This window comes from Eretmochelys imbricata, chromosome 21, assembly GCF_965152235.1.
Source record: "Eretmochelys imbricata isolate rEreImb1 chromosome 21, rEreImb1.hap1, whole genome shotgun sequence".
Lineage (NCBI taxonomy): Eukaryota > Metazoa > Chordata > Testudines > Cheloniidae > Eretmochelys > Eretmochelys imbricata.
This window is the reverse complement of record NC_135592.1, coordinates 11,896,711-11,910,067: the sequence shown is the minus strand read 5'-3', so window position 1 is coordinate 11,910,067 and position 13,357 is coordinate 11,896,711. Positions and strand designations below refer to the sequence as shown.

Sequence of the window (13,357 nt, the reverse complement as noted above, 5' to 3'; positions counted from 1 at the left end):
TTACTATTATCATTACAGTATTTTATTACATTATGAAAATGGCTACACTCTTCCAAGATCTCATTTTCATAGCTTGTATCACTTTGAATAAGCCTGTTATAAGACAAGGCTCCTACGCTTCATCAAGGAGTATCAGATGTGAAACAGCATGAAGGTATTTAAGAAGCCAACTCAAAGAGTTCCTCCTACACAAGCATTCAGGTCTTGAGCAGTCCAGGCAAACAATGCACGTTACAACAAATCTTAAACTTGTTCTTCATAATAATTTAAAAAACACCACTAGCTGCCTATTTAATTTTAAAAACAGCAAAAAATATCCACCTCCCTTTCCATTTTTTATAAGAAGTCTTAAAGTTTAAATCTCCTCAGTGTGATAGATAGGCTTGCTTTGATCTGCTTAGCTCTTGGAAGTCCAGGGGCTCCGGGCTGCTGGCCCTGTGCTGTCCAGGGTGCCTAGGGACAGCTCTGTCTGCCATTAGGGAATTTTTTCCCCCCCGAGAACCCCCTGTAACATTTCATGAACCCCAGTTTGCAACCACTATCCTAGAACTTACATTTTCATGTTTCATATGTTTAAGTAGCCGTAGTTCTCTGTAGGTCCTTTTGGCGTGGATGATGGACTGAAATGGTCTGGACAGCTTCTTCACAGCCACTCGCAGCCCAGTTTTTCTGTCAAAGGCAGAGCTACAATTTAAAAAAAATAAAGTTACCAAATGTAAAAAATACTTTAAAAATAACTAGGGATTGAGACTGAAATAACTCATTTCCCCCAGTGAAATTAGTCCAAAGTACCCTGTGCCACATTTTAAAAAGCCACCTTTCCATACCTATGTTTGGTTTCCAAGGAAAAAAGGCAAAGAGCTAGATGAATCCTTTGCATCAGGATCAGTGGAAGGGAGGACAGGAAAGGGGTTTTGCAGAAGAGGTGTGTATACCGTACTTTAAGAAAGCAGTCTGATGCATACCCTCAAAATATTTGTATAGAACATTTTAATTTACTTTAGAATTAAGATGTGGCAAACACACGCAGTCTCTCTCTCTCAAAAATCAATACAGTAAGAAAGAATCAAAGTCTTCAAGTCTTTTTTAGTTGGAGAGCCTGGCCTTGCAAAAATACGTAATTTACAAGGAAGTGTCCTGCAAGATTCCCTGAACATTTCACAGCTCAATGAGAAATCCCTTACGAAGCTTCATTTCAGTTTATTCAACTAGTTCAGTTCAATTACTAGTTCATTCCAAGTTAAGAAACAGATTGGGAATTGAAAAAGTAGGAAAGCTTGTATTCCCTCTTACAATCTATGAATAAAATATTAGTGTAAGGATGAGATATACTAGTTCTAAAATCTTGAACAATATGATGACCAGACAAAATCAATTCAATTCACTAACTACATACACTGCTACCTTTAATAAAATCAATTTTAAACGGAAAACATGCTTTGATATTTTTTTCTTATGTATCAGCACATTTAAAGTAGTTTTATTTAACTAATCAAACCATAACTGTTTCGGGCATTTTAAATGAATTCCAGTTTCCATCCAAACAGAGCTTGACATGAATCAAGAATAAAAAGCTAATCTCCAAATTAAAAAATGCATCATTCACCATTTTCTAACATAACAAAACAAATAAAACTTAAGAGTCTGAGTAAGTGTCTGTTAAGCTATATAATTGCTTAAAAATGTGTACAGATTTAATGTATCCTCCTGGTTGGCAAAAAGTAGTACTAAATGTATGTAAAGATTATACTTAGTTGTAAATCAACATGATTTAATGGTTACCAACTAACGAGAATCAACCTCTCTTTAGGGGAAAAAAGGTGTAAATGCAAAACAAGTTTAAAACTGATTTACAATCAATGTTTCCTGCCTGATAATTTAAGTTGCTTTGATTTAAATCAATCCATCCTGAATGTTATCACAAAAGATTTTGACATAGATGAAAAGCATTATTCTATTACACCTAAGATATATCCCCACACAATATTCCAGAGCCCTGGCTGAGAATTTTAGATTCCAAGCACCAACAAAAGATGGATATTTAGCTGTGAACAACTGAATACCACTTCTGCTTTATTCCCCCTTTGGATGTTTTTGAAATCTAACTTCTTGTTTGTTGAAAAGAAGAGAGAGGAAGAGGTAGAGGATGTGAAATTGATGAAGTTAAGCTTAATAGTAAGATAATGGAGAAAGGGTACAGAGAATGGAAGAGAAGCCAAGAGTATTAGGACATAATTTGCCCATTTCACAGAACATTTATTCAAACCAGCCTGCCTCTCGATTCAACTAAGATCTATAAAGACCATTTCCCTTGATAATCATGAAAAGGAAGGGAAAGCTCATGTTTACAAGTTCAAAGTGGGAAGCAAGGCCAGTAATGGAAAGTCCATCACCACATCTCACAGAAGAGAAGTCACAGCAGGAAAAGCATATGCATACTAAATCCAAAGCTTTATACAAGTCAGAAATAAAAACTAAATATATACCTGCTCCAAACCATAGTCTATTTATCTTCTATAAAATGAAGTCACATTACTTATTAGTGTGACTTGCTAAGTTTCACTTAAGAAAAATACCCCTGTTAAAATCCGTGTGCTCTCTCCACTCAGAGTGCTGAAATGAAGCTTATGAAAAACTTGGCAACTATGTAGCCGAACACTTAAATTTTTTTCAACCAGCAACCATCATCTTCCATATGTTCTCTATTTTGTACTATTGCGATATGAAGAGAGTACTTCTAATCCTTCTCTGCAGAACAACAGTAGCCCCTTCTGTGCAGGAGAGTACATTCCACTGAAACAGCTCACAGAAAAAGATATGGAAATAAAGCTGGAAAAGTCTCCCAGAGATCACAGAAGCCTCAGACTGCTGTAGTAGAATTACTAACATTGCTTTGAATTAATCAAAATGTGTTTGAAATCTACTATGCTCTTCATCATTTGTGTGTATTACTTCCTACACTTCACTAAATTGGACAATCAAAATAAACTAGTACTGGTTTTATTTTGTTTTGATTGCTTTTTCATCTCAAGTTCTCAAGCACAATTACAACGTATCAATGTTGAAGTAGCAAACCCTGCAGGGGAATATTTCAAATACTATTTTCATTTTCTGTTTCATGCAAGCTTTTTTTTAAAAAAAAAAATACTACACACAAAATCTGAATTTAGGGTCTATACACAACAGCATAATTTTAATGAGGCATGAGGTTTTTTCCAGATATACTTCACAGCTCCAAAATAAAATCTTAGTCATCATAATCCAAACTAGACCGATGTCAATTGGTCATCCTCTTTAAGGCTCCACCTCTTTCAACTGCAACAGGTAGCATACAACACAGTTTAACAATCTCTCTTGCCTTGGAAAAAAGAGAATCCTCTGCATATTTATTTCACCTTCACAACTGCAATCACTATTACCACACTTCTCACTTACCAGAACACAATATATTGCTTCCAGAGCATCCCTAACCCTGCCAACCAAGGAAGCAAGGGATTGGAATTCTTGGCTAGGTTTTCCTTATTTACCACAGAAAATAAGGAATAACTTCAGTTAAACAGATGCAGTTACAGTGGTGCAATAGTGATGTGTGATGGGGAGGGAGGAAATACAATTTTAAAACTAATTCTACCTCCACTAGGCCACCGTTCTGTTCCTAACAAGCACATATAGGCTACATCTAGTTTGAACTTACATAAATTGATCAGATGCCTCCAATAACCTGAAGGAAACAGGGTCCAGGGAAGTTAAAAATGAAAACACGACAACTACTTGACAGTTAAACCTCCTATGGCTTCAGTGTGACAAGAGTCTTCCTACTTTGTACTTGAGCAGTGCTAGAAGTAAAGATCCTGACCCAAACTAAGGTCCCTACACTCCATATATTTCCTTTCAATATGCTCCTCAAACTGGAGAATATTTTATCCTTAAAAAATTTCTACATTATTCTTTACAGTTAGCCTTCTTTATGGAGAAGAGCAATAAGCCAGAAAACTTTACAGAAAGATACCTCGCCCACACTTTAGTACTGCCATAGCCTAAGTAGACAAAACAGAGAGCTTACAGTGGTGCAGGTGCAACACTGCAGCTGTGAGCTCTCTAGTGCAGCCACTCAAGCTCTCCCATCGACTTAATTCACTCCCACCGAGCAGCAGCAGCAATGTCTGCAGGAAAAGCTCTACCACCAACATAGCGCTGTCCACACCAGCGCTTAGGTTGGCTAAATTAAGTTGCTCAGGGGCATGGCTTATTCACACCCCTAAGTGACGTAAGTTATACCGACATAAGTGCTAGTGTAGACATAGCCCTAAATAGACAGTTTCCTCCCTGAAGAGCTTACATTTATTAGGGCACGCCCTACAGTCTGGGGACCTCTGTTTTAGGGGTTTGTACGGTGCCTAGGACAACAGGGCCCCAACGTCACTTACAACCTTTAGGTGGTACCAGAATACAAATTATTTTTAATAGTTCAATTCTTGTTTTCTTTGCACCATATTCTTTTATGCTCCTATATTAGAAAAAAATTTCCATATTCAGAACACTCTAAATATTAAGAGAAGGTTTTTTACAAACCTACCAATTTTGCCCTTTTCTACTTGTAAAATTTATATTTTTCTATGTAACTTTAAGGGAACTGACAATATATCTTTAATTTTGCACTTCACATTTTTAACTTACAGAACAGTTCTCCCCCTGGCCCTCATAAAAAAAAATCACTGTGGTACAACAGCATCATCAGTTGATGTCATTAGCAGTAAAGCTCTCTGGGAACAATGTTTGTAAAAAGCTACTGCAAAGCAAGGGAGCCACAACTTTGCTCAACTTGTCATGACTCCCAGGGCAGCACCCAATTAACATAAACAAATAGACTGTATCCACTTGAATCAAGATATCTCAACAGACTGGACTTTAAAGTTGTACATTGTAGCCAGCTTTGTGTTTAAAATATTAGTCATCCCTGCTGCAGAGCCAGAAGAGGAAGGGAGGAATCCCAAGAGAGGTGTCAATGTATCCAGTACAATAACTTTTCACACACCATAAAAACAATTAACATTAGATGTCAGTACTACAGAGATACTCTCTACCCCCAAATTATAACAGTTTTAAGTTAGGTCATATCTGAGGCCTAGAAACAGAGCTTCTCTAAAGATTTTTGAGCATGCTGAGTAATTTTTGGCTGATGTAGATGACTGCCTAATGCTTTTACAAATAAGAACACAGAGCTACACAACGGCTATTACATTGGAAAGTGTTTTTTAAACACTACCTAAAATCAGCATTTATTACAACCTTAGAACAGTTGCATTAAATCTATCCATTATATTTCAGCTGAAAAAGACGGTTGAGGAAGAGAAGCTCATGACAAGTAGAAACTATAAATCCCATTTTTAAGAATGATAAACATGAGTTTAGGATTTACATGCCTCTGTCATAAATCACAGCTTGCAAGTTTCACAGCCAGTTAGGCTCTATCATAGATGCAATTCAGGAAATTGCCTCATTACCTCCTAACTTACCAGAACACACACCACTTTGAGTTGTGATTGTATGTCACTTACACAAAGCTAACCCTCTAAGAATGATCTCAGAACAAATCCAGAGAACTACTGTCGAGACAAGTTATGTTTTTTCAGCGGTCTGAAACTAAAGAACTGGCAAAACTATTCTTCAAGTAGAGTTTGTTTAGAAACTGGGTAACATTATCAGTCTCTTTCAAATCTAACACTAATTCTGTTCTGCGTATCACTAGCTGCTATGCAAGCAAACATGCTACTCATCGAGTCCCGTTAGTGGTATCCTCTTTTTTGTCCTGAAGACTGTTTTAGAGACCACCAACCCCATTGTGTAAGCAGGAAATCTATGGCCTTCAAAATGTTTGAGAGTCCTGTTTACATATTACTAAGACCACAGTCATTTACAAGTTCAGTCCCTATATATATGGCAAACACCACAAATCCAGCATACAGCTATAAAAAAAGGCACGTATTTCAGCACCTCTTCCCGGCCTGTGTTTGATCATATTAAGTCAGCACCAGTTCGCAAAAAGCTACAATACCAGATATCCATGAATATTACTTTGCTGTACAGTAAGTAGTTCAGGATGGAAAATGACTCACAATATACCTCCACTTCTTAAAATTCAAGTTCTATAACAAGTTCAAACTCCTTGACCTCACTTTCAAGGCTCTGCCCAGCACCTCCTCATGTGTATGACTTGTCTCCTGCTACACCCCTGCTTGCATGTTCTGCTAATGCCACCTGCCTTACTAAATTGTTTTCAGGCTCCTCCTAGTGAACTCCATGGCTCCTTTCATGCCATGCCCCACACCAGGAACACCCTTCTTCCCCAGCAACCTTGCTTTCTTCCAAGTCCCTCCCATTAGCCAAAAGAAATGAGTTTGTCTTTCACCATGTAACATGCACCCCACATGGATACTTCATATATAGACACACTACAACCATTCACAAACAAATCAAACCACCCTATAAACCAATTAAGTTATTTCTCCTAAAGGTTGGAAAGGTAAAAATAATGATTTCTATTTTATTATTTTATTTTTAAATTCAGAAGTGATCAGATACTTTGGTGATGGATTGGTGAGCGTGAAGACAGATGCTATCCCAAAAACACTTTAAAGAAGCAATGATTTTGAAAACTATTTGAAGAGATGTGAGGTTTTTACTTAATTTCCCCTTAAAAATTTAACATTTACAGTTCCTTAAATGTGCGGTAGTTTTTTTTTTCTTTAAAACTAAAGGGAATTAGCTGTGTAGCATAACATACAAGAAACTCAGAGTCTGGGTTTGAGCCTTTGATTTTTGACTCTCAACTGATAAACTCAGTACTGTGTATTCTTACAGTCTACTATTCTTTATAAAGAATACCTCTTTTCGAAGAGCTACATAACCTATAACATTCTTCCCCAAACTAAGTACGGCCTTAAAGAGGCAATCTAGAGCATTTATGGACTGAGGCCTTTTATACATTAGGCAAAAAAGCTGTTGTAAAAACACATTGCTTGGAACACTTTGAACTTGCAACGCCTGGGCAACACTTTGTATCTACACACAACAGATGTTCAACACATTTTATAAGTACCAATTGCATAAAGTGACTGAAACATCTGGTTTCCACGGTATGCATCTGATGAAGTGAGCTGTAGCTCACGAAAGCTCATGCTCAAATAAATTGGTTAGTCTCTAAGGTGCCACAAGTACTCCTTTTCTTTTTGCGAATACAGACTAACACGGCTGTTACTCTGAAACCTGAAACATCTGGGACAGTCTTTAGTTTGGATCTAGCTGACCCCATGCTGTAACCAATGATTTCTCCCCAATATGGTCAGGAAGCCAAAAGAGTTGCACCAGCATCAATTCTGTCACTTGTCCCAATTCCATTCTACAATGTAGTACCTTGCATTTGGAAGTTAATCAAAATCTCCTGTACCTAACAACCACATGGAAGCATTCTGAAACAGATGCTTCAGAAATCCCAGAATGAATTGATGCCAACATGATTGTAAAGTGCACTTCATGTGAATGCACAATAAGAATACAAACAACAACAGCTATGTTGCATGAAGATGCTAAACTGTTGTAAGAGCAAGCAGCATAAGCATTTCACACAATAGGTGTTACTGCAATGGTTTCATAAATCAGCATAGGCAACTTCACTGACTACACCAGAGTTTCCCAGACTTTTGAAAACTGAGCTGCCCATCTTTCATCTCCACATCTTAATGTATACATCTTCCTTCTATTCTTTTTAAATCAAGGACGAGACTTAAGAACAAACTGAGAGATCTGCCTGTGCCTTCTCTCCCAACTACTGCACCCCATAATTTGGAAAACACTAATCTACAGGACTTGTTAGCTCTGTTATTTATGTTTGAGTAAGAGTCTTCTCCCTAACAGCCTAGACATTCATCCTATTTAACCCCCTCACCTTGGTGTGCAAGTAGTGATGCATGCTAGTACATTTTATCAGCATCACTGCCTGGGGAGTTTTCTATCTTGAGGGTGTTAATCACACTAAAATCATAATCCTGTGTTTGCAGTCTCAATCTGGTACAATGAAAATTAATTTGATGCCTCATTCAACACAGTGACTTTACATTAGGATCAGGAAGGAAAAGATGTGCCAGACCAGAGCAAGTCCTTGTGTGAATATAATAAACTTTGATAATCTGCAACTATTAGCTACATGTTTGAAGCTGCTTCCAACAGAAAATACAACTTCCTCTGCTACTAATGCAATTGCACAATCTTTAAAAGTTTTGACACAGCAAAACAGGAAGTTCATGATGCAAACCCTTATGTTATATGGGTAGTGGAAAGAAATATTTGGAAGTAATGCAAGCATTTTGGAAAGCACAATGGGAGTTGGGGGTAGGAGAAGACCTTGCTCATTTTATTTTTAGGATTGACCCTGCCACAAGGCACTGAGCACCCTAAACTCCTATTGATTGTAGTGGGCAATCAGAACACTCAGCATCCCAGGAGATATCAACCAACCAACAAGGTCAAGCCCTTATCTTACTACTTCAATAAAGCTCAGCCTTTCTACAGTAAAACTTTGGGGGGAACACATTCATACTATTAGAACCTGTTTAACCTTTATACAAAAGATAAAGGACAAATGCTCATATACTTTAGTACATAACAGTTTTAATAGAGGTTATTTAAATGGAACTTTGCAAACAATTTAGTATAATATAATCACCCTTTGTTAAAAAAACAAACAGCTGACAGTTTGGGTTTTTTAAAAGCTACAGTGTATACATGGCTATTACTTTTCTTCATTAGTATTGTTTACTGTGAGTCCTACACTGTAGATATAAATTTACATATTGCATAAAAGTTCATTAATGCATGCTCACTTCACACATTGGAGGAGACCACAGTGTGGAAACACTATTACAAAATCTTCATCAGGGTCTGACATACTGGGTGCAGAAAAGCTTTAAACACTATATGCATTCATAAGACATTAATGTTTTACATATTCTCTCTTTTAAAAAAGGGCAAAGCCGCCTAAAAAAGCTTTCACGCATCACTGTGATTTGACTGCAAAACTGATGCTAGTCAAGTAGACAAACTCATTTCCTATTCTATATTTTGAAGACCAAAACTAATAAGCACTGTTGCATTATGAAATGAGCAAAAATACTTGATGCAACAAGGGAGTACAACCTTTTTAATCATGCTGCTGTGACTACAGGCAAGTCAAGCTCTGCAGATACACATCTTATCTTTATTAGTTTAAGAAAAGATTAAAGACCAGAATGTTTTTTTTCCTGCCAGTTATGTCCACACTTTCACAGCTCTGACAGCAGGATTTTGCTACCATAGGCATCTACACCTAATTTTCTCACTCCGGAAAGACCACGAATTTCCCTATGTTAACCTCCCATGGCCAGTGGTATGGAATTGTTACCTGTAAGAGCACTCCTGGCAGACAGGGCAAGGGAGAGGAGATCACCTCATAGCCTTTCCCACCACATCACCGTCCCAGTATCAACAAACCTCTCTTTAAAATCACCCCAAATGCCACCTGCTCTGCAGTTCCCAGCTGAAACTGGAACAAGAGCTACCAGGCACCTGTTCTGCAAAGCAGACTTTGGCACGCCCCACCACTCAGTAACTAAAGGGGGTGGGGGAGAGGGAGGAAAGTGTGCGGATTAATACCCTGGAGGAAGAGTGGGACAAGACTATCTTCTGTGAAATTGACTTTACCACCACCTGCCATGTGGTGCAATCTGCTGCATCCCACCGCGGAGACGCTGCTTCTGCAGCGGTTTCTCCACTAATCTAGGGATAAAAGTCACCCGTGGGCAAGGCCGATTCACCCATATTGGGGGCAGGAGGAAGGGGGCGAACCCCACCGAGGGCAGGGAACCCCCCGCCCTCCAACTCAGTCGCCGCCCCCGCACGTGCAACACCGACGGTCCCCCCGAAGTGGGTGAGAAGCCGGGGCAGATTCCCCACCTCCTCTCCACCCCCCCGAGAGAGCGGGGGGGGGGGGACCCGGGGTGCAGCTCGGACAGGCAGATTCCGATCCAAGCAGCCTCCCTCCCGTGCGTCCTGCGCCCCCCCCCCCCCCCCCCCCCCCGGACTCACCAGACGGAGCCGTAGGCCCCGGAGCCCACCGGGGACAGGTTCTGGTAGCGCTCGGGCACCTCCCAGACCGTCTTGTTCAGCTCCTGCCGGTAGAACTTGGGCCGCTCCTGAGACATCTCGGCTCCGCAGCCCGCCCCGCCCGGCCAGGCGGGAGGGGGGACTCTGCCGGCGGCCCCAGCAGCGGCTCTTCCTCCCCCGCCCCCCCCCCCTGCAGAGAGAGGGGCAGGTCTGCACCCCTCCCTCCCCTCAGGGGGGCCTCGGGCCGCCGCCGGCCCCCCCCTCACCACGGCCCGGGCCAGTGACCGTTGACAGCCGCCGCGGACCCCCCCCTCCCCTGTCGCGCGCTGCTGCCCCCCCAGGGGCCGCGGGTGTCTCGTGCAGCGCCTCCCCCCCCAAAAAGAAAACCCCAAAAAACCAAAAGAGTGGGGGCTGTCCCGCGCGAGCTGTTAGGGTTCTCCTCACGCGCCCCCTGGGTGCTCCGCACTGTCACCCCAAGGGGCGGGACAGCGCGTGGGTGAGGGGAGGGGGGGGGTCCTGAAAGGAACCAGATGTTGATGCGGGGGGGGGGGGGGAGGCTCCTCTCACAGGCAGAGCAAGGCAGGCGGCGAAGGCGACTCCGGAGTGACCTCCCCCGCCCGTGCCCAGTGGCACTGCCCAGGCGATTCCGCCTCCTCCCGGAACCCCGACCAATCGATCGCGCCCCGCCGCCGCCGCCGCCTCGCGAGAGCTGAGGCGCACAGCGCGGCGATGACCCAATATGGAACCAGCGCCCACCGCCCTCCTCTCTCGCGAGAGCGGCCTGAGACCGGGCTGGGGGCGGAGCTAGCGGGGCGCGGGGAAGCCGCGCGGCGGGCGGCGTGGGCGGCGAGCCTGGCGCGGAGGAAGGGGCTGCTGCTAGCGGCACCGGGGGCGGCTGGGCCCGGCTGCCTGGAGCCCGCGGGCTGCAGGGCGCCGGGCTGCTGCCAGCGGCGTCGGGGGCAGCTGGGCCGGCTGGGCTTGGGGGAGAGAGGCAGGGGGCCAGGCCTGGTCATTGCTGGGCATGGGGCTAGCTGGCTCTGGTACATCAGAGGCGACCGGCCCCTGTGGGTCTAGTGCCTCGGGATTCATTTCACTTCCTCCCCCCCAGTGACTGACTTCTCCCAACTCAGCCCTCTGCCCTGGGACCGTCTGCACGCAGGAGCCCACGGAATAATGGGGCGGAGGAAAGCTGCGAAATCCTCTCCAGGGTTTCCCGTGCCTTGTGGCCCTGTCTTCTGGGCTGTAGGCGCTTCGGGGGAGCCGCCTCTTGGGGGCTGGGCGGTGCACAAGGATCCGCAGCGGAGCGAGCAGCTGTGTAGGGGCTTTGCGCCGAGCTCGGGTCTGAGAATTGGGAAGCAGTGGGATGTAAGCCTTTGCTTGAGAGTGCAGCATGCGCTGAAATGCCCTGTGAAATGGAGCTCAAGCTCAGTGTCGGCACCAAATAACGAAGTGAAGTGGCTGCCCCAAGGTCGCGCAACAACAAATAAGTGGCGGTCAGCCTTTGAATGCAGGGGCCCCTCCCTTTAAGCGCTAGACCATGCTATCTTTCACTTGAGGTGGCCAGTTTTGTAGGCGCTACGTTATTCAAGACAGACGTGAGTCACCAAACTGCTTCTGAGTGGCAAATGCATGAAACGCTGGTTATTTTGCAATTACATAAAATTGGGTTTGAGAAAGTAGGTGGATGCAAGAAAAACCAAAGAACTGCCCTAGAAGAGGCCATTAAAATACTGGGGCTATCAAAGTGCCTGATCTTTTTGCTTCACTATGTACCGTGCAGCGGATGAAAAGTTTTATGAGCTGTACATGCACTTTTCTTCAGTATCTGTGCAATATCCACAGACTCGGCCCCCGTGGGGTTCGAGGAGGGAGGGGAGAAGCTCAGACCCAGGTCACCCCGGGGGAGGAGAGGGAAAGGAAGGGGATCGGACGTGGCCTCCATGGGGTTGGAGTGGAGAGGCTCAGACCCAATCACTCCGGGGGGAGGAGGGGAGGGGATCAGACGTGCCCCCATGGGGTTGGAGGGCACGGGATCAAACCCGGTTACCCCATGGGGTTGGAGGAGGAAGGGGATCAGACGTGCCCCCCATGGGGTTGGAGGAGGGCGGGGAGAGGCTCAGATGTGCCACCCATGGAGTTAGAGGAGGGCGGGGAGGGGATCAGACGTGCCCCCCATGGGGTTGGAGGAGGGAGGGGATCAGACCCGGTTACCCCATGGGGTTGGAGGAGGGCGGGGAGAGGATCAGACGTGCCCCCCATGGGGTTGGAGGGCACGGGATCAAACCCGGTTACCCCATGGGGTTAGAGGAGGAAGGGGATCAGACGTGCCCCCCATGGGGTTGGAGGAGGGTGGGGAGAGGCTCAGATGTGCCACCCATGGGGTTAGAGAAGGAAGGGGAGGGGATCAGATGTGCCACCCATGGGGTTGGAGGAGGGCGGGGAGAGGATCAGATGTACCCCCCATGGGGTTGGAAGAGGGCGGGGAGGGGATCAGACCCAGTCACCCCACGGGGTTGGAGGCGGGGCCCAGGCCCCCCCCGGGCCAGCTGGGGGCAGCATCCCGTGCCCCTCGCGCCCCACCCCGGGGTTGGCAGTTGGCGAGGCCCGGCCGCCCCCGCGAGTCTCGAAGCCGGGGCGGCGGCGGCGGCTCAGGTTGCCGCGGGTGAGCGGGCCCTGGGCTCCCCCTGCTCCCGGCGAGCGAGGGGGGTGTCCCGGGGCGGGGCGGGGCCGTGGCTGGCGGGGAGAATAAGGGGAGGGGCCGTGGGGGGGGGAAGAGGCTGAGAGTGGCCCCCCGGGGGCACTCGGCCCCCAGCCCCTCTGAAGAGCTGCCCCAGGGATCTGGGAGCACGGGTCCCAATCTTCCCGCAGTGGCCCTGGGGGTTGCTGCGGTGGAGGGGGTGATAACAGCGCCACCACTGCTCCCAGTGGCTTGGGTGCTGGAAGTGGGGTGCGGCTGCACCCTCTGGCCTGAAGTGGTTTTTTCCAGCATATCCCGGGTTTACAGTTTGGTTCAATGGCTCTGGGCACCCACACTGAACAAATTGTTCCGGCGCCCCTGCTTGGATGGAGTTACACCAGGGATGGATGTATCCCCGGCTTAGCCAGTTAAACGTTCTCTTTCAGTGAGACAGTCCGGGTCTGTGACCTCCTTCCTCCCTTCAGTGTCACGGGTAAGGACAGTGACTTTGATTTCACTCTCTCGCCTTCCCTTATTCCCACG

The 13,357-nt window shown here is 45.4% G+C and overlaps 1 protein-coding gene across 2 annotated transcripts in view; it reads right to left on the bottom strand.

The window, feature by feature from the left end:
• Positions 1–10,694, bottom strand: part of MAPK14 (mitogen-activated protein kinase 14) — a 50,420-nt gene extending 39,726 nt beyond the window's left edge. Inside the window, exons 1-2 of one of the 2 annotated variants that reach the window (XM_077839082.1) lie at positions 10,120–10,694; positions 555–684 (exon numbers count right to left, since the gene is read on the bottom strand). In XM_077839082.1, the coding sequence (XP_077695208.1) occupies positions 555–684; positions 10,120–10,235 (246 nt within the window). In that variant the 5' untranslated portion in view covers positions 10,236–10,694. The remainder of the gene's footprint in view (positions 1–554; positions 685–10,119) is intronic. The other variant, XM_077839081.1, reaches the window with a different exon arrangement.
• Positions 10,695–13,357: the final 2,663 nt, after the last annotated feature.